This window comes from Triturus cristatus, chromosome 6 (genome assembly GCF_964204655.1).
Source record: "Triturus cristatus chromosome 6, aTriCri1.1, whole genome shotgun sequence".
NCBI classification, from domain to species: domain Eukaryota; kingdom Metazoa; phylum Chordata; class Amphibia; order Caudata; family Salamandridae; genus Triturus; species Triturus cristatus.
In genome coordinates this window covers 387085201-387110213 of record NC_140589.1, presented here as the reverse complement: position 1 = coordinate 387110213, position 25013 = coordinate 387085201, and the positions used below count along the sequence as shown (strand labels likewise).

The following is a 25013-nucleotide window of genomic DNA, read 5'->3' as shown; positions in this document are numbered from 1 at the left end:
ATGTTGCTTTGTCACGAGTGAAAACATTATCAGGTTTATTCATGATAGACTTTGATGACTCAAAAGTTAGTGCTGATACAAATTGTGTAAAGGAGTATAATAGATTAAGAAGAAGCTATGCTCCTCATTTAGGTCAGTATCCTGTGTTGGAGAAACGTGTAGTTTCTCGTAAAAGGAGAAATGAGAATATCTGTAATGAAGATGTAGAGAGGAGGAAAAAAAAGAGGAGTGATGTAATTGCAAGCAAAAAGAGTAAGGAAAAAGAAGAACAGGTTGTAGGATGTCATTTTGAAAATAGCTCTGGTGTCAACTGCTACGCTAATGTAGTGCTGAATGTTGCATTTTATCTGGAAAGTGTGCAAGAGCAGATAATAGTAAATCAGGGAAAAAGATTCTGTTCTGAGTTGAGTCTCCTTTTTCAAAAGCTAAGTAATGATAAAACTCAAATAGAAAGTGCTACTGAAATTAGAAAACTTCTAGATGTATGTTCAGGACGAACACAGTTTTCTGAAAATGAAAAGCAAGATGCACACACATTTTTGATGTTTTTTCTTCAGGTACTGGAAGAAGAAGAAGTTGCAATTGATAATTTATTTGGTCTCTCTTATAAATGGGAACATAGTTGTGAAAACTGTTATAATGTATGTGGCTCTAATGTTGATAATGAAAGGTTTATTTTTTTGACATTGCCAGAGAGTAAAACAGTCACTTTTGCTAAATTAGTTAAAGATGCTAATCATAGTATGCAATGCGGTGAGTGTCAATCTGACATGTTTTCAACATTAATTTTAAAGGAATACGGACAGTATGTAATTTTAATGATGCAACGATGTAGAGCTGATGGTTCAAAATTGGATACTTTAATAAAGAAGTTTACAGGACAGCAATTATCAATTTCAGGAAAAACTTTTGTAACTGTTGCAATAATTTTCCATGAAGGACCTACTGTTACTTCTGGACATTACACAGTTTATCTTAAATGTGAAAAAGGCTGGACACTGTGAAATGATTCCCAATTGGTTTTTAAGCAACGTTTGCCTTTTGATTTAGCAAATTCCTATCTAATCTTCCTGAAACCTAAATTTTAGAGAGACTTGGCAAGATCTGGACAAAACAATTTTACCATTTTATTGGATTACCATTGGAATTTTCAAAAATAAAGATTTTTTAAATTATCATTTGGCCTAATGGAAAGATAACCAATTGTAATGTGGACTTTTTTAATTTTTAATGAAACTTTTGAAAACCAAAAATTTAGAGAAAATCGGTAACATCTGCACAATTTAAATTTTGGAATGTTATTGGAGTGCCATTGGAAATTTTTTCAAAAAAGATTTTTTAAATTACTATTTGGCCATGTGGAAAGGTAACCAATTCTATTGTGGACTTAATAAATTATTAATAAATCTTTTGGGAACCAATATGTTACAGAGAATCGGTGAGATCTGTACAAATAAAACTTTAAAATTTTATTGGATTACCATTGGAAATTTAATCAAAAAAGAATTTTAAAATTACTATTTGGCCTAAAGAAAATGGAACCAGATGTATTGTGGAGTTATTTGAGATATAATATTGTGATTATACTTCTGAAACAAAAATATCAGACGGTATTTTAAAGAAATAAGTATTGATATTAGATGATATTTTTTTAGAATATTATGCATTTCTATAATGTTAAGTTTAAGTAAAAAGAGATTCTGGGCTTTTTTAATACAATCTTTGAGATTGTTATTTTTTTTTTGCCCGCTGTTAAATGATGAATGCAATTGCTTTCACAATTTATAGTGAAATGCAATATATTCTGAAAACAGCAAAAATAAGGCAAAAATATTTTTTGATAAATATGTAAATATGTGTACTGTATTATAAAATGTTTTAAAAATATTAATACTTTTTTCTTTTTTTTCAGATTGATATAGAAAATTTTCGAAAACTAGAACCATTTTTAAAGCAATTTTTAAAAAAAACAAATGAATAAATATTTTTTTGAGTGGGTATGGTAAGTCAATAATAATAATTGTAGTCTCTCAAGGACCTCGTAATGTGATAATTGATTTTTAATGTTTAAAAAAAAAAAAAAAAAAAATTACGCGCACCGTACATATATAAAAAAAAGATGAAAGATAAGGTTGGCTCTTAAAAGAGCCGTTGTGTTCATGCAGGGACAGAGGAAAGAAAGATTGGGAATATTAGACGGTACGACAAGTGTGCTGATCTATTTTACTGTTCACCAGGGAAACACTGGTCTCCCTATAAGTAATTAGATCGTGACAATGGGCGCACCGTACTTCAACCCTCGCAAACCGAGGGTTAATTTCCAGAGGGCCAGAAAAAGGAGATGCTCCCCCCACAGATGAAGGGCTCACCTGACCTGCAGAAGAAGGACTCGGCTCTGCAGATGATGGTCCAGGCTGAGCTGCTGTGGATGTGCTTGGTTGACTTACTGAAGGGTTACCTCCAGTAAGTCGAGCATGTGTCCTTCTGTGTACATCCTTGAGGTGTCTCATCATGGTATGATTCCCAAAGGAATACTTCCTGTCAGGATTACCTCTTGAAAGTACACGCTTACACAGCTTACAAGTTACTAAGGGTGCATTTACCTTTTGCTGGCCTTCAGGAAAAGTAAAATAATCCCATACATAAGAGGTCTTTTGTTTCCTCGCTCTCTGCCTCAAGGTAGTTCTGCTAGTGCTAGCCTCACTCTCAGAAGAGCTCTGCTGTTCTGCCATCGTATCACAAAGACAACCCAGCTCCTTCTCCTAAGGGATCACAATCAGAAATGAGGGGAATGGGTGTGGTGTAGGTGATGTCATTTGAGATGTCATCAGTGATGTCATGAGTGATGTCACTGACCATGTCATGAGTGATGTAATATGTGACGTCATCAGCAGTGCATTGCGGGCGCGCGAGTTATAGTTAGCTGAACTAACTATAACGGGGGAATTTCATTGGTTTTTTACGAGTGAAATGTCCAGCTAACTATAACATGTGTGAAACCTTTGGTTTTTTCATTGAATTTCTAAGGTTTTTTAAATGCTAATTCCTAACTATAACGTGTGTGAAACCCATGGTTTTTTCAGTGAATATATATATATATATATATATATATATTACCTACTGGCGGTCGCCAGTAGGTAGTTATAGTTAGGACCACGTTTCCATAGGAAATCCGCAACATTCTATTTGGAATAACTTTGGCGCCGGTCGACGAATCCTCGCGAATTTTTCAAAATAGGTGGGGCGCTACGCTCCGCTCCTACCCTGAAAGTCTCGGGGGGATTCGTCAAGCGGGGGCTGAGATAAAAGGGGGGTGCCAAAACACGTTTTTCCCATGCATTTTTCCATAGGACCTTTAGACACAGCTACAGCCCGAACAGCTGAACAGAATTACTTGAAATTTGGCAGAGAGGTAGTCCTCAGGTCAAGGAAGTGCCTTTTGTCGGTTTGGTGTAAATCTGTTCAGTAGATTCTGAGAAAATAGCCTTTAAATCAATATATATATCTGAGCCAGCTTACGGTGCGCTTACGGTGCGCTTACCGTACGCGTACGGTGGCGTGCGCGAGCGCGATTCTGATTGGCTGTTAGATCTTAGTAAACATTCAAATCGGTCGAAACCAGGAAGCGGCGGCCGCCATTTCGTGTGTTTCACTCAGAAAAAAAAGAGTGATATCTTGAAAAGGGGGCAAGGGAGAGAGTTACAGACCCCCTAACATTTGTAAGGGGGTCAAAGAAGGACAGAAAAGTACAAAGAAAACATTTATTGATTTTAAAAAAAATCGCGGGGTACGCGTACGGTAAGCTCAACGTACGCGTACGGTAAAAAAAAAATTAAATAAAAGAAATGAAATGCAGATTTAAGAGTTTAGATATTAGGGGGCTCTAAAAAGAGCCGTTGTGTTTATGAAGTGATTTTTTAGTGGTACCTACAAGTAAGTACCGATGCAGAGTCTAAGGTTCAAGAGGAAGACTCTGTTCCCTTCATCATTGAAGTGCACACCATCTCCTCTATAAATGTCTTGCATGTCGTAACGCAAGTTGTTGCGGTAAATGGAACCCATACCATAGTCACGGAGGAAAGCAGAAACAGATTTGTTGACGTGCTTTCTTGCTTTGTCAATCTGCGGACAGAAATGATTGGACCAGTTCCATTTTTGCCTTTGGCATATGTTAGAAAACACAAAGGCAGTTTTAGGGAAAAGTGAAAACAGTTGTGCAAAGGTGTCCTTCATAAGCATTTCCAGACCTACCCCAGTCAAAGTGCCTAGGTCATTGCCACCACAGTGCACTATTATGAGGTCAGGGTGTTGGATTTGCATGAAGGATTTCACCAATGGCATCAATTGGTGCCACTTTAACCCTCTCTGACCAATCCATGTAATGTCTACATTTGGCAAAGCAAGGTCTCTCACCATATCTGTTTTCTCTGCATACTTTTCACTCCAGAAGACATAGCTGTGCCCTACAATCCACACTGTGAACATCTTCAAAGGAGAACTGGATGCACTCAGGAGGTGTAATTCAGTAGAATGGTAAAAAGAAATGAAAGACAGTTTGGAAATGGAGGCATACATTTTTTTTTTATAAAAAAAAGAACTGATTGGCTGTTTCATACCATTCTAGAATAAAAACTAGGCTGTATGTGTAAATTAATAGAAGCATGTTTTGTATTGGTACAGAAAAATGTGTTACCAAAGAACAGTACTATGGATTTGCTGTTAGGTTTGAAAAGTCAAGCACTCTTTCTCTGTGGAATTGAAACATTGTTTGGTGAACTTCTGACCTAACTCCACACAGCAGTGTTCCATGAGCTGTTGCTATGGTAGCAGGCAGAAGTCAAGTTGGGGGAAGGGTACTAGGCAGAAGTCAAGTTGGGGGAAGGGTACTTTTGGAAAAGGGTTGGTTTTCAACCAATAGAAATGTGTGATTACATTTGAAAAAAAGGGGGAAGCACTGAGATTTGAAATTAACATGTATATGTGTGGAAAAAGAGAGGGAAAGTTTGCCATTATCTGGTTCTGCTGAGAGGAGAGAGGTGTAAAGAACAGAGATCCTGGCTCTGATAATCTGCTGTTTGAGTGCCACATTTCTTTCACAGCTAACTAATTTTAAAGGTGAGTTTAGAGTTTGAGAGGGGATGTATATGGTAAATTAAGAAATGAATAATAGAAATGGAATTCCTTTTGTTGAAGTTGTGTTTATCATTTTCTGTTTTGGGAGAAATTTAAATGTGAGGAACATGTAAAATAATATGGACTATGTTTTCACGATAAATTAAGGTGTACTGGTAAAAATAAGGAATTCTTTAAGGGTTTGAGGTTGCACTCAGTGATGCAAATACATACAACATCAGTAAGGCTGGTTGCCCTTGCTGGAGTGTAGGCAGTCACCCAGGTTACACATGGTGCTGGTCTGAAAAAGCAGTTTGGACATGTGCTTTTTTAAGAATCTAAAAAGTGGATTCAAAATGTGTCAGTCTGTAAAAGTGTTTATCACTTGCCAAAAATAAGAGTAGTAAGTGTGCTTTCAAATTGGCAAAGAAATTTCGTTTTGTGACTAATATGAAAACATGACTCTGTGTGCAAAGAGGAATTACAGGCAGAGATTTATTGCGTATTGCTCTGGTGATTTCACAGTTGCATTAGATGGAAAGGGGGAGCCATTTTTTTGTGCAGAAGCAGACTCTTAGCACACACCCAGCTGCTTACCCTGTGGAATCATGCACAGTATTCGCAAGCGAGTGGGGTTTGAGGTTTCAGTCAGTAATGCAAATACATTCAGCATCACTAAGGCTGGTTGCCCTTGCTGGAGTGTAGTCAGTCACCCAGGTTACACATGGTGCTGGTCTGAAAAAGCAGTTTGGACATGTGCTTTTTTAAGAATCTGAAAAGTGGATTCATAATGTGTCAGTCTGTAAAAGTGTTTATCACTTGCCAAAAAAAAGAGTAGTAAGTGTGCTTTCAAATTGGCAAAGAAATTTCGTTTTGTGACTAATATGAAAACATGACTCTGTGTGCAAAGAGGAATTACAGGCAGAGATTTATTGCGTATTGCTCTGGTGATTTCACAGTTGCATTAGATGGAAAGGGGGAGCCATTTTTTGGTGCAGAAGCAGACTCTTAGCACACACCCAGCTGCTTACCCTGTGGAATCATGCACAGTATTCACAAGCGAGTGGGGTTTGAGGTTTCAGTCAGTAATGCAAATACATTCAGCATCACTAAGGCTGGTTGCCCTTGCTGGAGTGTAGTCAGTCACCCAGGTTACACATGGTGCTGGTCTGAAAAAGCAGTTTGGACATGTGCTTTTTTAAGAATCTGAAAAGTGGATTAATAATGTGTCAGTCTGTAAAAGTGTTTATCACTTGCCAAAAAAAGAGTAGTAAGTGTGCTTTCAAATTGGCAAAGAAATTTCGTTTTGTGACTAATATGAAAACATGACTCTGTGTGCAAAGAGGAATTACAGGCAGAGATTTATTGCATATTGCTCTGGTGATTTCACAGTTGCATTAGATGGAAAGGGGGAGCCATTTTTTTGTGCAGAAGCAGACTCTTAGCACACACCCAGCTGCTTACCCTGTGGAATCATGCACAGTATTCACAAGCGAGTGGGGTTTGAGGTTTCAGTCAGTAATGCAAAAACATTCAGCATCACTAAGGCTGGTTGCCCTTGCTGGAGTGTAGTCAGTCACCCAGGTTACACATGGTGCTGGTCTGAAAAAGCAGTTTGGACATGTGCTTTTTTAAGAATCTGAAAAGTGGATTCAAAATGTGTCAGTCTGTAAAAGTGTTTATCACTTGCCAAAAAAAAAGAGTAGTAAGTGTGCTTTCAAATTGGCAAAGAAATTTCGTTTAGTGACTAATATGAAAACATGACTCTGTGTGCAAAGAGGAATTACAGGCAGAGATGTATTGCGTATTGCTCTGGTGATTTCACAGTTGCATTAGATGGAAAGGGGGAGCCATTTTTTTGTGCTGAAGCAGACTCTTAGCACACACCCAGCTGCTTACCCTGTGGAATCATGCACAGTATTCACAAGCGAGTGGGGTTTGAGGTTTCAGTCAGTAATGCAAAAACATTCAGCATCACTAAGGCTGGTTGCCCTTGCTGGAGTGTAGTCAGTCACCCAGGTTACACATGGTGCTGGTCTGAAAAAGCAGTTTGGACATGTGCTTTTTTAAGAATCTGAAAAGTGGATTCAAAATGTGTCAGTCTGTAAAAGTGTTTATCACTTGCCAAAAAAAAGAGTAGTAAGTGTGCTTTCAAATTGGCAAAGAAATTTTGTTTTGTGACTAATATGAAAACATGACTCTGTGTGCAAAGAGGAATTACAGGCAGAGATTTATTGCGTATTGCTCTGGTGATTTCACAGTTGCATTAGATGGAAAGGGGGAGCCATTTTTTGGTGCAGAAGCAGACTCTTAGCACACACCCAGCTGCTTACCCTGTGGAATCATGCACAGTATTCACAAGCGAGTGGGGTTTGAGGTTTCAGTCAGTAATGCAAATACATTCAGCATCACTAAGGCTGGTTGCCCTTGCTGGAGTGTAGTCAGTCACCCAGGTTACACATGGTGCTGGTCTGAAAAAGCAGTTTGGACATGTGCTTTTTTAAGAATCTGAAAAGTGGATTCATAATGTGTCAGTCTGTAAAAGTGTTTATCAATTGCCAAAAAAAAGAGTAGTAAGTGTGCTTTCAAATTGGCAAAGAAATTTCGTTTTGTGACTAATATGAAAACATGACTCTGTGTGCAAAGAGGAATTACAGGCAGAGATTTATTGCGTATTGCTCTGGTGATTTCACAGTTGCATTAGATGGAAAGGGGGAGCCATTTTTTGGTGCAGAAGCAGACTCTTAGCACACACCCAGCTGCTTACCCTGTGGAATCATGCACAGTATTCACAAGCGAGTGGGGTTTGAGGTTTCAGTCAGTAATGCAAATACATTCAGCATCACTAAGGCTGGTTGCCCTTGCTGGAGTGTAGTCAGTCACCCAGGTTACACATGGTGCTGGTCTGAAAAAGCAGTTTGGACATGTGCTTTTTTAAGAATCTGAAAAGTGGATTCATAATGTGTCAGTCTGTAAAAGTGTTTATCACTTGCCAAAAAAAAAGAGTAGTAAGTGTGCTTTCAAATTGGCAAAGAAATTTCGTTTTGTGACTAATATGAAAACATGACTCTGTGTGCAAAGGGGAATTACAGGCAGAGATTTATTGCATATTGCTCTGGTGATTTCACAGTTGCATTAGATGGAAAGGGGGAGCCATTTTTTGGTGCAGAAGCAGACTCTTAGCACACACCCAGCTGCTTACCCTGTGGAATCATGCACAGTATTCACAAGCGAGTGGGGTTTGAGGTTTCAGTCAGTAATGCAAATACATTCAGCATCACTAAGGCTGGTTGCCCTTGCTGGAGTGTAGTCAGTCACCCAGGTTACACATGGTGCTGGTCTGAAAAAGCAGTTTGGACATGTGCTTTTTTAAGAATCTGAAAAGTTGGTTTAAAATGTGTCAGTCTGTAAAAGTGTTTATCACTTGCCAAAAAAAAGAGTAGTAAGTGTGCTTTCAAATTGGCAAAGAAATTTCGTTTTGTGACTAATATGAAAACATGACTCTTTGTGCAAAGAGGAATTACAGGCAGAGATTTATTGCGTATTGCTCTGGTGATTTCACAGTTGCATTAGATGGAAAGGGGGAGACATTTTTTTGTGCAGAAGCACACTCTTAGCACACACCCAGCTGCTTACCCTGTGGAATCATGCACAGTATTCACAAGCGAGTGGGGTTTGAGGTTCAGTAATGCAAATACATTCAGCATCACTAAGGCTGGTTGCCCTTGCTGGAGTGTAGTCAGTCACCCAGGTTACACATGGTGCTGGTCTGAAAAAGCTGTTTGGACATGTGCTTTTATCAGAATCTGAAAAGTGGATTCATAATGTGTCAGTCTGTAAAAGTACTTTTCACTTGCCTAAAAAGTAGTAGAAAGTATGCTTTGCAATTGGCAAAGAAATTTCGTTTTCTGTCTAATTTCAAAGCATGACTTTGTGTGCACACAGGAATTATTTTTAGATATTTAATTTGTGAAGGTGTTATTGTGATTTTCATTTATAGGAAAGGGGTTTATAGTATTTTAAGATTTCTAAAGAACATAAAAAATGTAGTAATATATTTAAATAAAATAAAGGAATTTTTTTTTAGTTTTTTTCAGGTATTGCTGAAGAGCAGTGAACAAAATTTAAGATGCCTACAAAATCCAGAGTAAAGAAAGACCACAAAAAAAACCTATATTTGAAGACAACTGGAGGACCTAAGTTAGTTGGAGATGCTCATGTTGGGAAAAAGAAAAAATCTTCTGGTAAGCAAACAAAAGATTTTTTAAAGAACATATTCAAAAAAAGGAAAAATGTACAAAATGTCTGTACTGGAAAGAATGTTTTCAATAGAAAAGGACAGGAAAAAATTGAGAATTTAGTTAATGCAAATATACCTTCTGCAACTAAAAAGATTAACTTAAACAGAAAAGCAGCGTTTAAAGAGATACGTAGAAAAATGTTTCAGAGAAGAGTTATGTCCAATTTGATAAAGGATGTGAAGAAATATAAGCAAAAGGCTAAATTTTACAAGAGAAAAAAAGAAATTGAAGCCATTGCAGCAAAGGCATTAGAATTAAAAAGGAAACTATTCATTTTAATTTTGAATAGGATGCGTACATTAGATAAAATGGTTAATGTACTGAAATCACAAAGCAAAAGGAAAAGAGTAGTGAACAGAACAAACTTTTGTAAAGTGTTTTTAGGAAAATGGATGCATAGTTCAAGTAGTGAACCTTTTTTTAATGAAGAGAGCTATTTTCAAAGTAATAGTTTGCTGCATGCAGTTGACACCAGAGGTCGTGCTTACGAAGTGAAAAATGGTTGCATAATGGAGAAGGAGATAATGGTTCCAAGAGATGAGGTACAAGTGATGGCGGATGAGGCTATGGGGAGACGTCCTAAAGCCCCAGTGTACACTTGGAATTGTAGTAGTATTTGCACTGTGCGTCAGGAATCTATTGATACATTTCGTGAGTTTCTAAGAGAATATAGTAAAAAAAGTGTAAAACAGAAGATTAAGGTGCTTCAAAGTCTAGATCCATGCAGAGTGAGAGAGAATACTGGTTTGCAGGGTCATTCTCTGGCTTGTCTATCTAGAAAAGTGTGTAATAGTGTTTTCCATCATTTTAGAATGCTGGCTGTTCATCATACTGAAATGAGAAAGTTTGTGAGACGGTTGTATTTGCTAAAAGTCCAGCAATAAAGTTAGATGAATTGAATAGGGCTCTGTTCCGTGGATCGGTATCAGATGTAGAGAAGGTTGTTGATGAAATTCAGTTTTGTTACTTTGGTCCTGAACAAAACAGTGCAGAAAAGGACACAGTAAATGAGGAAGAAGTGGAAGAGAATGTAGAACCCTCTGTAAGTAAGACATTTAATGATCACATAACAAAATTTGCAATAATCTCTAATGAAAGACCAAATATTACTTGTATTTGTTGCCGCAGAACTCATTATAGAAAACAAACTAGGAATGTTGATTTCTACAGAAAGAGTGAAAATGAAGATAATTATAAGTGGAAGGATTTTGCCACATATATATTTCTTGAAAATTGTTTTGAATTGGGTGAAGATCAGCGTATTTGTAAATACTGTTACAACAAGTTAGAGGAAAATAGAATGCCGACCAGAGCTGTACATAATAATTTAGAATTGGATGCTATTCCTGCTGAACTTTCTGAATTAAATACATATGAGTCTATACTCATTCAATGTGTTCATCCGTTCCAGACCATAGTACGTATGGAGCCCAAAACTGGTAAATTACCTCCTTCAGATTTACTGAGAGGTTTAAAAGGTAGAGTGGTGTATTTGCCCTTGGATTTGAAAAAAAATATGGAAACTATTGATGCGGATACTTTGGAAACTGAACCATTAATTATTCTGGTTAATGGTGTACCTACAAAGAATAACAAGATTTGGCAGGAGCTGGTAGATGTACGGAAAGTACAAAGAGCAAATTTGTATTTGAAAAGGAATAACAAATGGTATGAATCAATTTATATAGAAGAAGAAGAAGAAGAAGAAGATTTACAAGCAGACACAGAAACACCAACTGGACAAATTGAAAAAGTGGACAAGTCAAAGGAAGAAGAAATTTATCAACATTTTAGCATACATCCTCTTCATTCAAAAGAAGTTATATTGATCTGTTTCAGATGAAGAAAGCAAAAGAAACTCCCGTGAGTGTATGGGAGGAGAGCTTGGAAGCTCGATGTTTTCCCCAGCTGTTTCCTAAAGGAAAAGGAGGATGATACGATGAACGTCCAGAACAGATTCCAGCTTCTGATTATCGGACTACAAGACTATATGCTGAAGATCCCAGATTTCGACAAAGTATTCCTTATTTGTTCCATCTTTTATTTGAAAGCGACTTGTCTGCACTGTCTTATGCAGAAAATCACATTTTAAAAAGTGGAGTACATTTACAAAATGTGTCTGCTAAGGATTTTATGGAGAAAGTGCAGCACCGAGATGATCATTTGGAAACACAACTGATCAATCTGATGGCTTGTCAGCGTGGGACAAATGAATATTGGTACCGACGCCATGGTGAATTAAAATGCATGTTACGGAATTTAGGAACACCAACATGGTTCCTTACCCTAAGCTGTGCTGAGTACGCTTGGGATGATTTACTGGATTTTCTACGAGAGGCAAATTCAAACATTAAAAACATCGAATACAAGACAGCAGGAGAACTGTGCTCATTGGATCCGGTTAATGTTTGCAGATATTTCAATCATAGATTTGAGGCTATGATGTCCTTCATCTGCAATAAAAAAAATCCACCTCTAGGAGAAGTAGTGGATTTCTTTTGGAGAAAAGAGTACCAGGCAAGAGGTGCTCCTCATATTCATATGCTGTTGTGGATCAAGGATGCCCCAAAGTTTGGAACAGATGCTGATGAAGCAGTGTTATCTTACATTGAAGAATATGCAACATGTGCTATACCAAAAAGCACAGAAGAGAAAAAGTTAAAGGAGCAAGTTTTAAGTTTCCAAAGTCATCGGTATGGAAAATACTGTCGACGGAAATACAAGAGCAAAGATAAATACTACACTAAATGTCGATTTGGATTTCCTAGACCTGTTCTTTCAAATGGAAGAGTAAACAGTTTTATGTCATCTGTGAGACATACTATCACAAGAAAATCACCTAAGAATACCTACAACCTTAAAAGAAAAGAAGAATCAAAAAATATAAATGACTACAACCCAGTCATTTTATCCATGTGGAATGCTAACATGGATATACAGTATGTAGCTGACAATTCCATTGCTGTTGCTCAATATGTAACGTCTTACATTACGAAATCAGAAAAAACAGAATTGAAGGAAATGTGGGAAGAGATTTCTAACGAGAAGACTGTCAGTAAGAAGCTGTACAGTTTCAGTTTAAAGATGTTATCGCATCGAGAAATTGGATCCTACGAATGTTCAGATAGGTTATCTTCTGCAAGTCTCTACTCGAAATCAAGAAGAATAATTTGGGCAAGTTTAGGCCTTGCAGCAATGAGAAATCGGGTACTGAAATCTGTTGGAGAAATTGAATATTTGGCCGAGAATGACCCAGAAAGTACAGATATTTTGAAATCAAACATGTTGGACACATATTACCCAAAGAGAAGTCATCATCTGGAGAACATGTGTCTGTATGAAGTGCTGCAGAACTACATTTATTCACGGAAAGCCGCAGAAGACATCAACAATGGAAAATATAAAGTCATTGGTGAGGAAGGATGTTTGGTGAAGCAAACAAAAGGAAGTTTGATAAATCACAGGAAGCTGAGTTGCGACAGTACTGACAAAAAGGAATTTTACTACTTGGCTCTTTTACAGCTGTTTAAACCATGGCGTACAGAGGATGAACTACTGGGAGAATTTCAAAGCTATGAAGATTCTTTTAATGCTTGCAAAGACAGCATACAATGCAGTACATTCTCAACTTATCTGCAAATGTTAAATGAAGAAATTGAACAGGAAAATACAATTGCAGCAGAAGTAGCTAGAGACAGTTCTCAGGACAGCCAAAGTTCAGGAACACTCAGTCAAGATCCCCTAGGACAACCAATCGTTGAAAATGAAGCATCAATAGCCATGAATGAAGTGGAAACGGCTATGAATCAAGCTCAAGAAGATTTTATAGATTTACAAAATTTGGAAAGACAACTGAATGAAGAGCAGCAACAAATTTATGAAGAGATCAGAAACAAAATTGATCACGGATTTCTACATGAAAAAAAAGAGTGCTCATGCACATCATTTCATCCAATCAGGATGTATGTAAGTGGACAAGCTGGAACTGGAAAAAGTTTCTTAATAAAAGTCATCAGAAGCTACCTACAGCAAAAAAATGGATTCTACTTTGTCTTGTGTGGTTACTGCTCCAACTGGGTTAGCAGCATATAACATAAAAGGAATCACCTTACATCGTTTGCTAATGTTACCAGTGGAGCATGAGAACAAAATGCAATACAACAAGCTAACTGGAGAAGCATGCTTGGAAGTTTCAAGAGTATTGAAGAAGATGCAAGTTCTCATTATTGATGAGGTGAGCATGGTATCAAACTTAATGCTTGCCTTTGTGCATTTAAGAATGCAGCAAATTCTAAGGACAGACTATGACGTGTTATTTGGTGGAAAACATGTCATAGTTTTTGGGGATCTTCTACAGCTTACTCCAGTTAAAGGACAACCAGTGTTTAATACTGTGACACATGAAGACACAAAGAAGTCATTGGGAAGCATCGGTAATGCAAATATTTGGTCCTTCTTTGAGTACAAGGAACTTACTACTAATATGAGGCAAGCAAACGATGAAGAATATGGAAGTATTCTGAAAGATATCAGAATTGGACTACTCACTGAAGCTGGCACAAAAGCATTACAGAGTCGGTTGCTACATAATTTATTTCCAAAGGAAGAAATAGTTGCAGAGAAGATATACAAGAACATTGCAGAAAAGAAAAGTGTCATCTGCTTAATGCCAACTCTACGTGAATGCTCAATATTCAATGAGGAGCTTTTGAAATTGGAAAAGGAAGATATCAGGAAATTGGAAGCAGTGGACAAAATTGAGGATGGAAGAATTACTATCACATTAACAGGCACACTGAAAAATAAATTGGATTCACTAGAGAAGAACATTTCCAAAACAGCTGGATTAGAAAAAAATCTATATGTTTGCATGAACTGTAGAGTATTTTTAAGGAGAAATTTGGATGTTGAAAAAGGTTTAGTTAATGGAGCTATGGGAAGAGTTGTGGGTTTTATTAATTATCAGAAAAAAGATGGAATTGAATGTTTAAAAATAAAATTTGATCAGATAGAAGAAGTTAAAGATATTTGTCGTTGTTCAGTTCGTTTCATGCTTGTGAAAGACTTATATGTACGTAGGAAGCAGTTTCCGTTTTCTCTAGCATATGCTGTAACTATTCACAAGTCTCAAGGATTGACTGTAGATTGTGCATTTGTGAACATTGGTTCAACTGTGTTCAAAGAAGGTATGGCATATGTTGCTTTGTCACGAGTGAAAACATTATCAGGTTTATTCATGATAGACTTTGATGACTCAAAAGTTAGTGCTGATACAAATTGTGTAAAGGAGTATAATAGATTAAGAAGAAGCTATGCTCCTCATTTAGGTCAGTATCCTGTGTTGGAGAAACGTGTAGTTTCTCGTAAAAGGAGAAATGAGAATATCTGTAATGAAGATGTAGAGAGGAGGAAAAAAAAGAGGAGTGATGTAATTGCAAGCAAAAAGAAAAAGGAAAATGAAGAACAGGTTGTAGGATGTCATTTTGAAAATAGCTCTGGTGTCAACTGCTACGCTAATGTAGTGCTGAATGTTGCATTTTATCTGGAAAGTGTGCAAGAGCAGATAATAGTAAATCAGGGAAAAAGATTCTGTTCTGAGTTGAGTCTCCTTTTTCAAAAGCTAAGTAATGATAAAACTCAAATAGAAAGTGCTACTGAAATTAGAAAACTTTTAGATGTATGTTCAGGATGAACACAGTTTTCTCAAAATGTACAGCAAGACGCACAGGAATTCTTGATGTTTTTTCTTCAGGTACTGGAAGAAGAAGGGGTTCCCATTGAACATTTATTTGGTCTCTCTTATAAATGGGAACATAGTTGTGAAAACTGTTATAATATATGTGGCTCTAATGTTGATTCTGAAAGGTTTATTTATTTAATATTGCCAGAAAGTAAAACAGTCACTTTTGCTAAATTAGTTAAAGATGCTAATCATAGCATGGAATGCAGTGAGTGTCAATCTGAAATGTTTTCAACGTTAATTTTAAAGGAATACGGACAGTATGTAATTTTAATGATGCAACGCTGTAAAGCTGATGGTTCAAAATTAGATACTTTAATAAAGAAGTTTACAGGACAGCAATTATCAATTTCAGGAAAAACTTTTGTAACAGTTGCAATAATTTTCCATGATGGACCTACTGTAACTTCTGGTCATTACACAGTTTATCTTAAATGTGAAAAAGGCTGGATACTGTGTAATGATTCCCAATTGATTTTTAAGCAACGTTTGCCTTTATGATTTAGTAAATTCCTATCTAATCTTCCTGAAACCAAAATTTTAGAGAGACTTGGCAAGATCTGTACAAAACAATTTTACCATTTTATTGGATTACCATTGGAATTTTAAAAAAAAATGATTTTACAAATTATCATTTGGCCTAATGGAAAGGTAACCAATTGTAATGTGGACTTTTTCAATTTTTAATGAAACTTTGGAAAACCAAAAATTTAGAAAAAATCGGTAACATCTGCACAATTTAAATTTTGGAATGTTATTGGATTGCCATTTAAAATTACTATTTGGCCATGCGGAACGGTAAACAATTCTATTGTGGACTTATTTAATTATTAATTAATCTTTCGGAAACCAAAATGTTACAGACAATCGGTGAGATCTGTACAATTTAAACTTTAGATTTTTATTGGATTACCATTGGAAATTTAATCAAAAAAGAATTTTAAAATTACTATTTGGCCTAAAGGAAATGGAATCAGATGTATTGTGGAGTTATTTGAGATATATTTTTGTGATTATACTTCTGAAACAAAAATGTCAGACGGTATTTTAAAGAAATAAGTATTGATATTAGATGATATTTTTTAAGAATATTATGCATTTCTATAAAGTTATGTTTATGCAAAAAGAGATTGTGGGCTTTTTTAAAACAATCTTTGAGATTGTTAATTTTTTTTTTGCCCACTGTTAAATGATGAATGCAATTGCTTTCACAATTTATAGTGAAATGCAATATATTCTGAAAACAGCAAAAAAAAAGGCAAAACATTTTTTTGAAAAATATGTAAATATGTGTACTGTATTATAAAATGTTTTATTAAATATTAATACTTTTTTCTTTTTTTTCAGATTGAGATAGAAAATTTTCGAAAACTAGAACCATTTTTAAAGCAATTAAAATTAAATTTAAATTAATAAATATTTTTTTGAGTGGGTATGGTAAGTCAAAAATTTCATGGTCCCTTTTTTCCACTTCTCCACAATCACATTTTCAGTTTTTCATTGTAGTCTCTCAAGGACGTTGTAATGTGATAATTGATTTTTAGTGTTTTTAAAAAAAAAATAATAATAATTACGCGTACCGTACGCGTACGGTAAAAAAAAAATAAAAAAAAAGTTTTAAAAACATATATAAAAAATAGATGAAAGGTAAGGTTGGCTCTTACAAGAGCCGTTGTGTTCATGCAGGGACAGAGGAAAGAAAGAATGGGAATATTAGTCGGTACGACAAATGTGCTGATCTATTTTATTGTTCACTAGGGAAACACTGGTCTCCCTATGACAAATTAGATCATGACAAGTGGCGCACCGTATTTCAACCCTCAGAAACCGATGGTTTGTTTCCAGGGGAGAAGAAAAAGGAGATGCTCCCACCACAGATGAAGGGCTCACCTGACCTGCCGAAGATGGACTCGGCCCTGCAGATGATGGACCAGGCTGAGCTGCTGTGGATGTGGTTGGTTGACTTACTGAAGGGTTACCTTCAGTATGTCGAGCATGTGTCCTTCTGTGTACATCTTTAAGGTGTCTGGAAAAGTAAAATACTCCCATATGAAAGAGGTCTTTTCTTTCCTCCTTCTCTGCCTCAAGGTAGTGCTGCTAGCCTCACTCTCAGAAGAGCTCTGCTGTTCTGCCATCGTATCACAAAGACAACCCAGCTCCTTCTCCTAAGGGATCACAAGCAGAAATGAGGGGAATGGGTGTGGTGTAGGAGAGTTCTAGAACTGAAAGTAGTTTCAACCAATCAAAAGTTGTGTTTCATGATCACATGACCCACCGTGCGCGTACGTTACGCTTACGGTGCGCTTACGGCAAAAGTACGCATGCGCGTAAAAAAGACACGCGCTGGCGCGCATGCGCATAACAGTCACTCTCCAACACTTCCGCGTAACGTGCACGTGTAGCGTACACGCGTACGCGCCCCACGCGCAGTACGCGCGGCTACGCAAATTGCGTAACTATACGCAAACAGAGTAGATAAATTACGGACATTGCGTACACCGTATGCTTACCGTACGCTTACCGTACGCGCACTAAAAAAAAAAAAAAAATAATATTTTCAAAGTTATACTAATATATCTTACCTGTTTGGTAAAAAAAAAAAGAGAAAACTTGAAATATTGCAGATTTTTTAGAAAAAAAACATAGTGTTTTAAGAGAATAAAAAGTTAAAAAAAAACTTTTTTTTTTTTTTTATTAAAACACATTTAATATAAGAATTTATAATAAAAAAATCATAAAAAATCAATAAAAAAAAATATGGGAATCACATATGTTATAGCTAAGAATTAGCATTTAAAAAACCATACAAATTCACTGAAAAAACCATGGGTTTCACACACGTTATAGTTAGAAATTAGCATTTAAAAAACCTTGCAAATTCACTGAAAAAACCATAGGTTTCACACATGTTATAGTTAGGAATTAGCATTTAAAAAACCTTGCAAATTCAGTGAAAAAACCATAGGTTTCACACACGTTATAGTTAGGAATTAGCATTTAAAAAACCTTGCAAATTCAGTGAAAAAACCATAGGTTTCACACACGTTATAGTTAGCTGGACATTTCACTCGTAAAAAACCAATGAAATTTCCCCGTTATAGTTAGTTAAGCTAACTATAACTCGCGCGCCCGCAATGCACTGCTGATGACGTCACATATTACATCACTCATGACATGGTCAGTGACATCACTCATGACATCACTGATGACATCTCAAATGACATCACTGATGACATCACTGATGACATCATCCATGTGATAGAGTGGCAGACCTCCTCTCACCCTAATATAACCTTTGATACACACATTCAAAAATAGAGACTGAAATTTTCAAAAAAATGGACATACCAATACCAATTACAACAACCTCTTCAATAATTCTAAGATCCACATAAACATCCACTTATTCACCAACAGTCCTGTACAGTCACTCATTCGTGTACTCATTCACCTATACATCCTGTAACACAATGCCACTCATCCATAGAGTTACTCACACACATAGTTACTCATGCTAATAAAGAATCAAACATCCATTTACTTGCATATACAGTTATACACACACCACCACACTTACTTCTACGGAAACTTACACATACTTAGTCTTTTAAACAATCACTTATAGAAACACATACTTATTCATACAGGAACTCTTTCAATCTCTCACTCTCACATACACACACTTATATACACCAATAGTCACATATACTAGTTTAAAACATATGTAGTTACTCATAGAGACACTATTGAGACAGACATTCACTCACTAACACACCCATACACACACTCTTCCACCCATACAGTCCTGCACATATGCTGTCTTCAACACATACAAACAGTGAGTCACTCATTCATGCACTTATGCACTACGTAATACCCCCCACTGAACCATACAGACACTCAGACACTCATACTGATACTCAAAAAACCAACTAATAACCTATATAGACACTCATGTTGCTGCTCACCAACCCATGCAGCCACTTATACACAAAGTGAGAGACTGATACAGGTATTTACACATTTAAACATTACTCACTTAGCAATGTATTCAATAAGATACACTTAATCAGTCAGTAATACAATCAATTTTTCAAAAACAAATCATCCATTTAGACACTTATATACTAATTTATTCTTCCATCGACCTTGAGATATATAAAACATATTTAACTTTCAGAAAAACACACATTCACTGGATGATGTCATCAGTGATGTCATCAGTGATGTCATTTGAGATGTCATCAGTGATGTCATGAGTGATGTCACTGACCATGTCATGAGTGATGTAATATGTGACGTCATCAGCAGTGCATTGTGGGCGCGCGAGTTATAGTTCGCTTAACTAACTATAACTAGGAAATTTCATTGTTTTTTTACGAGTGAAATGTCCAGCTAACTATAACGTGTGTGAAACCTATGGTTTTTTCACTGAATATAGATATATATATATATATATATATATTTATAATATATATTCACTGAAAAAACAGTCATTTGAGATGTCATCAGTGATGTCATCAGTGATGTAACTGACCATGTCATGAATGATGTAATATGTGACATCATCAGCAGTGCATTGCGGGGGCGCAAGTTATAGTTAGCTCAACTAACTATAACAGGGGAATTTCTATGGTTTTCTATGAGTGAAATATCCAACTAACTATAACATCCCTGAAACCTATGGTATTTTCAGTGAATATATATATATATATATATTACCTACTGGCAGTTGCCAGTGGGTAGTTAAAGAATGGACCTCGTTTCTATTCAAATAGCATTTTTTCTTTTGCAAATATCTTTGGCGCCGGTTGACGAATCATCGTGAAATTTTCAAAACTAGTGGGGCGCTCCGGTCAGCTCCTGTCTTGAAAGTTTCAGGATGATTCATCAAGCGGGGGCCTAAAAAAACGGGGGTTCACAAAACTCGTTTTCCCCAAGTTAATTTCCATAGGAATTTTGAAACAGGTTACAGCCCGAATTGCTGAACGGAATTACACCAAATTTAGCAAAAAGGTAGGTCTTGGTCCAGAAAGCGACCTTTTTTTAAAATGGTGTAAATCTGTTCAGTAGTCCCTGGGAGATTAAAAAAAGAAAAATATCGATATCCAAGCACCAAGGAGGGTTCGCGATCCCTCCCAGGCACGAGCTTCACTCTGATTGGCTACCAACACTCCAAACCGGGAAGTGTTGGCAGCCACCTTGTGACTTGGTAACCGAGTCACAAGAAAAGAGTGGAAAAAAGGTTGAAAAACAAGAAAAGGGGGCAGGGTAGAAACATCCTGACCCCCTAAGCCTGCTCAGGGTGTCCCACAAGGACCCCCAGAAGCCAAAAAAAGCATATTTATTTTAAACGGCAGAATTTGCGTTGGGGTCACGAATCCTGCCGTGATAAAAAGAAAATGAAGCGTGGGCTCCCGCGCTTTGTTTTAAAAAATCCCTCGGGTGGGGCAGGTCCTGGGGACACTCACCAATTAATTTATGGTGGCCCACGGGGGCACCTCCCCAGGGCTATAAAAACAATGCAAGGGGTGGTCCCAATCCTCCCCACACTGCCCCAGGGACTGCCACCTCCCCGGGGCTTTGAGAATGAAATGTGGAGGGCACCCAGCCCCCCGCAGCCCCAGGGACCCCCACCTCCCTGGGGCTCTGTAAAAAAAATGTAATGATGTGTGGGGGGAAAGAGACCTCCCACATGCCCCAGGGACCACCACCTCCCTGGGGCTTTAAAAACATAGGAGACCCTGGGGACCACCACCACCCAGGGCCGGCTCCTGCAGTGTCCCGGGGTACCCAACCCCGGGACACTGCTGTTTGCTATGGCAGGGCGGGAGCCTGGCTCCTGCCCTGTCATAGCAAACCCTGCTTTGCTTAGTTGAAGAGAGAGCAGGGAAACCTGCTCTTGCTTTAAGGAAGCAAAGCAGGATTGCGGGACTGTGGGGGCATTGGGGCCCCCCCTTGGTCCCCAACGTAGAGGGCCGGACCCGAGGGATGGGGTCCCCGGGGCCAGAATTGGCCCAGGAGGGGGGCCACGCAACCCCCTCCCTCAATACATTTTTTAAAAAATGTTGTAAAAAGAGGCACAGCCCCGGGGGATGGGGTCTCCAGGGCTAATAGAGGCCTCAGTAGGGGGCCACACAGCCCCCCTCCTTAATTTTTTTTTAAAATAAATAAATATATGCCCATACCCTGGGGGATGGGGTCCCCGGGCCCAAAATTGGCCTCGGGAGGGGAACCACGCTGCCCCATTCCCGTTTATTTTTTTATTTTATTTTTTTTAAATATGGGTCAGGCCCAAGAATGCTCAAAGATAGGACTGCACACCCCCTCCATTCAATTTGGGAATTATGCCCCAGGAGATGTGGTCCCCGGGGCCTATTAGGGCTCAGGGAGGCTGCATGCCCTCAGGATTTGGCCCCAAAGGCCATGTGCGGCATAGGGTTGCCTAAGTACGAGGGGTTGGCCAAATCATCTGACAACAGGCCGTGCTTTGCAACCAACCTGCCCTCTGGGGGCTGGCTTTACATATGGTAAGAAAATATTGTTTTATGTTGAATAAAAACTACAAAGGCACTGAAAAAACAAAGGCTAAAGTGACTTTATTGTCATTATTAAAGGTCTGTTTTTGCACTGCTTATTACCTCGCATATTACATCACTCATGACAAGTTCTATGACATCATTTGACATCACTGATGACATTTCAAATGACATCATTGCGGAAAAGTAAGGTGATGCGTTTTGTCTAGTGACTTTTCTAGCTGTTATCTGTGTATTGATTACGTAATGGTGAATATGAAGCTTTGCAGAACATGAGTCCTTAAAAAAAGTCTTAACTGCCCAGTATTCCATTTTTGGGATACAATGATTATTGTTTTTCTTTTTACCATTAATCATTTGACAGATACATAAACGTTTAAAATAACATGTTCTACAGGATTTTCCTTTTGTTTGAGTGGAACTAACTAGTTTCATTGATCTACTCCTATGCAGGTTATACATATGGGCTGGGCGAGTGAGAGACTGCATGGTTCTGATTCTTCTCGATTATACAAATACAAGTTTTTGGCACTAAAAGGTTCCTCTTTCTACATTTTCAGCACACCACCGGTAAGAAACATTTACTGATCTCCAAAGAGTGTCAGTACAAATATTAATACTTCATTAGAAAATGCTTATTAGTAGTTTTTCTTAAGCAACCAGGTTTCAATTTGCATATAAAGTCTTGATTTTTAAACCATGGGTGAAGAAATATCCATTATGATGTGAAATATGGCAATCTTGTATATTATGATCACTACTGAGTAAATCCTCTGAAACATGTTTTCCATCAGTCACAATTCATTGTGATGCTAGAATATAAGCCCAAGACTGCTTTTGACTAAATGCATGTATAAAAGGATGGAGGATTGCAGACCAGCCCTGCTTCTTTCTAACTCTAATGGCTACTCTCGGGTATTATTCTACTTGAACCCATGGTTTCTTCTTCAGAAACAGTGACTACATAATTGGAAGTGTTTGTAGTACCAGAACTGGAGATTCAGAACATGCCCTACAAGTTCTGAAAGATTGAGGTGAGATTTTTTTTTTTTATCTCTGAAGGACTATGGTAAGGTGCCCGGGCCTACCAATGGACATATTGCCTTAGTAGGAAAGATTTCCTGAAGCATCAGTCGGTTTTTTGCAGCAAGAAACAAAACTTCAATGCACCTTGAAAAGAATTTCACTGACCGTATGGAAAATTTTGGAACTCAGAATGTAAACTTTGAAAAATTGTAAAAGGCACCAAACTATGTCTGATGATAGTGCAACCATGGTGGCCATCATTTCACGGAGACATGGCTTAATGAGGATTTGGCTCCTGATATTCTTGAAGCCCTTCCTCACAGCTATGGTATCATCAGAATTGACCAAATTACTAACAGGGGTGGAGGAATTGCCATTGTACATAGGCTATCCATCCAGTGTACTTTAGAACCCACAGAGATTGAGGATTGTGAAGCAGGCTTTTTCTATATCATGGTGCCTTCAAATTGCTGTATTAAGGGGTTCCTGATTTATCGACCTCCAGGGCCCCAGACACGTTTTGCACCTAGCCTGATTGAGCAAATAATACAACCCTCTTTGCGTTATGCCAAATTACTGCTGTTGGGGGATTTGAACTTACATTTTGACGATCTGTGAAACAAGGGCGCACAGGAGGGTTGCCAAGCTTTGGCTGACCTTCATTTGACACTTAATTCTGCACTTCCTACTCACCTACTTGGCCATTTATTAGACCCGTAAATTGGAATGCTTTACAAATGATTCCTCCTGTCCCGGTCCCATGGTCCGATCACTTTGTGGTCCCTTTTAGGATCATGCGGCCTCAGTCTGTTGTGTCCACTAAAATGGGTACCACCAAACCTATGAGGAATTGGGCTAAGTTCTCTCTACCTATTTTTAATATGGCCCTTCAAAAGCCCTTCAAAAGTGCAGACCGCCTGGGGAACCTATATCAAGTCTGCATGCGATGCACTTGATAAGTGCATCTTGGAGGCATTAGATAGTATAGCTCCCTGGTCCTCGAGAGCGCCGAGTAGGCAGACTAAAACTCCTCCTTGGTTCCCGGGTAGGCAGACTAAAACTGCTCCTTGGTTCAGCAATGAACTTAGAATTGCTAAATCTGCCTGTAAGCGTCTCGAGAGAGTATGGAAGAGGAAGTTTGATGAACCTACGAAAACAAATCAAGTAAAAAAAAATATCATGCTATGATCAGGAAAGCGCGGGCCATATATTACAATGATAGGATTGTGACAACTGAAAACTCTTCGAAGGAGCTCTTTACCATTTTTAAAGAGATCTCGTCGCTAGCAAGAGTGACAGCCCCTGACACGAGTTCAGCTGACTCCTGTAACAGGATAGCGGACTTCTTCGAAGAGAAGGTGGAGAAAATCTATTCCACTTTTCCTGTTTCAGCACAACATGGATGTGCGGATGGGAAGGGATATCCAGGATATCAGAGGCGGACTGCCTCCGTAATTTTGTAGCCCCCAGTGGGGACACACTTAAAGGAGTAGCCCTTAGTATCAAGTCTGGCTCTCCTAGTGATCCAGCCTCCCCCAAGATCCTAAGAGGGAGTTTAGAGGTTCTTGAGCCTTACATTAGACACCTTCTTGAGCTATCGTTTTCATCTGGGGCTGTCCCTAAAAGATGGAAAGAGGCTATTGTCATCACCCTAAAAAAGAAACCGAACATGAGTATGAGTCAGCTTGATAACCTTCGTCCCATATCTCTTTTGCCTTACTTTGCTAAATTAGCAGAGAAGGTGGTAAACATCCAACTGACTGCTCATATTAATCATTATGACCTTCTTCACCCTACACAATCAGGCTTCCATGCCACCTACTCTACTGAATCAGCGCTGCTTCTTTCTACTGAAACCATCCGTAGACATGTAGATGCAGGACAGACGGTTGCTCTAGTCCTTTTAGATCTCAGTGCCGCTTTCGACACTGTTGCCCATCACATGTTACTGCAGCGCCTTAGGGAAGGAGGCTTGGCTGGTAGGGCGATGGAATGGCTAAGGTATTTTTTTCTTGACCGCAGCTTTCAGGTGTCGCAGAAACCTTTCCTCTCTAAAAGCGTTGAGCTGGATAAAGGTGTCCGTCAGGGCTCCATTCTCAGCCCGACTCTCTCCATTACCCCCCTGGTAGAGATTGTAGGGGAGTTTGGAGTCAGTGTGGTGTCATATGCTGAGGTCACACAACTTGTGGTGACCCTTACTCAAGACTCTGAGGAGGCAGCCACCAACTTTACAATGTGTCTTCAAGAACTGGCGTTATGGATGGCATCAAACTGCCTTAAACTCAATGGCAACAA

General features: G+C 38.2%; 1 protein-coding gene across 1 annotated transcript in view; it reads left to right on the top strand.

The window, feature by feature from the left end:
• Window positions 1-25013, top strand: part of SNTG2 (syntrophin gamma 2) — a 1181343-nt gene that overhangs the window by 784932 nt on the left and 371398 nt on the right. Inside the window, exon 10 of the mRNA XM_085609593.1 lies at window positions 22146-22262. Within this exon, the coding sequence (XP_085465719.1) occupies window positions 22146-22262 (117 nt within the window). The remainder of the gene's footprint in view (window positions 1-22145; window positions 22263-25013) is intronic.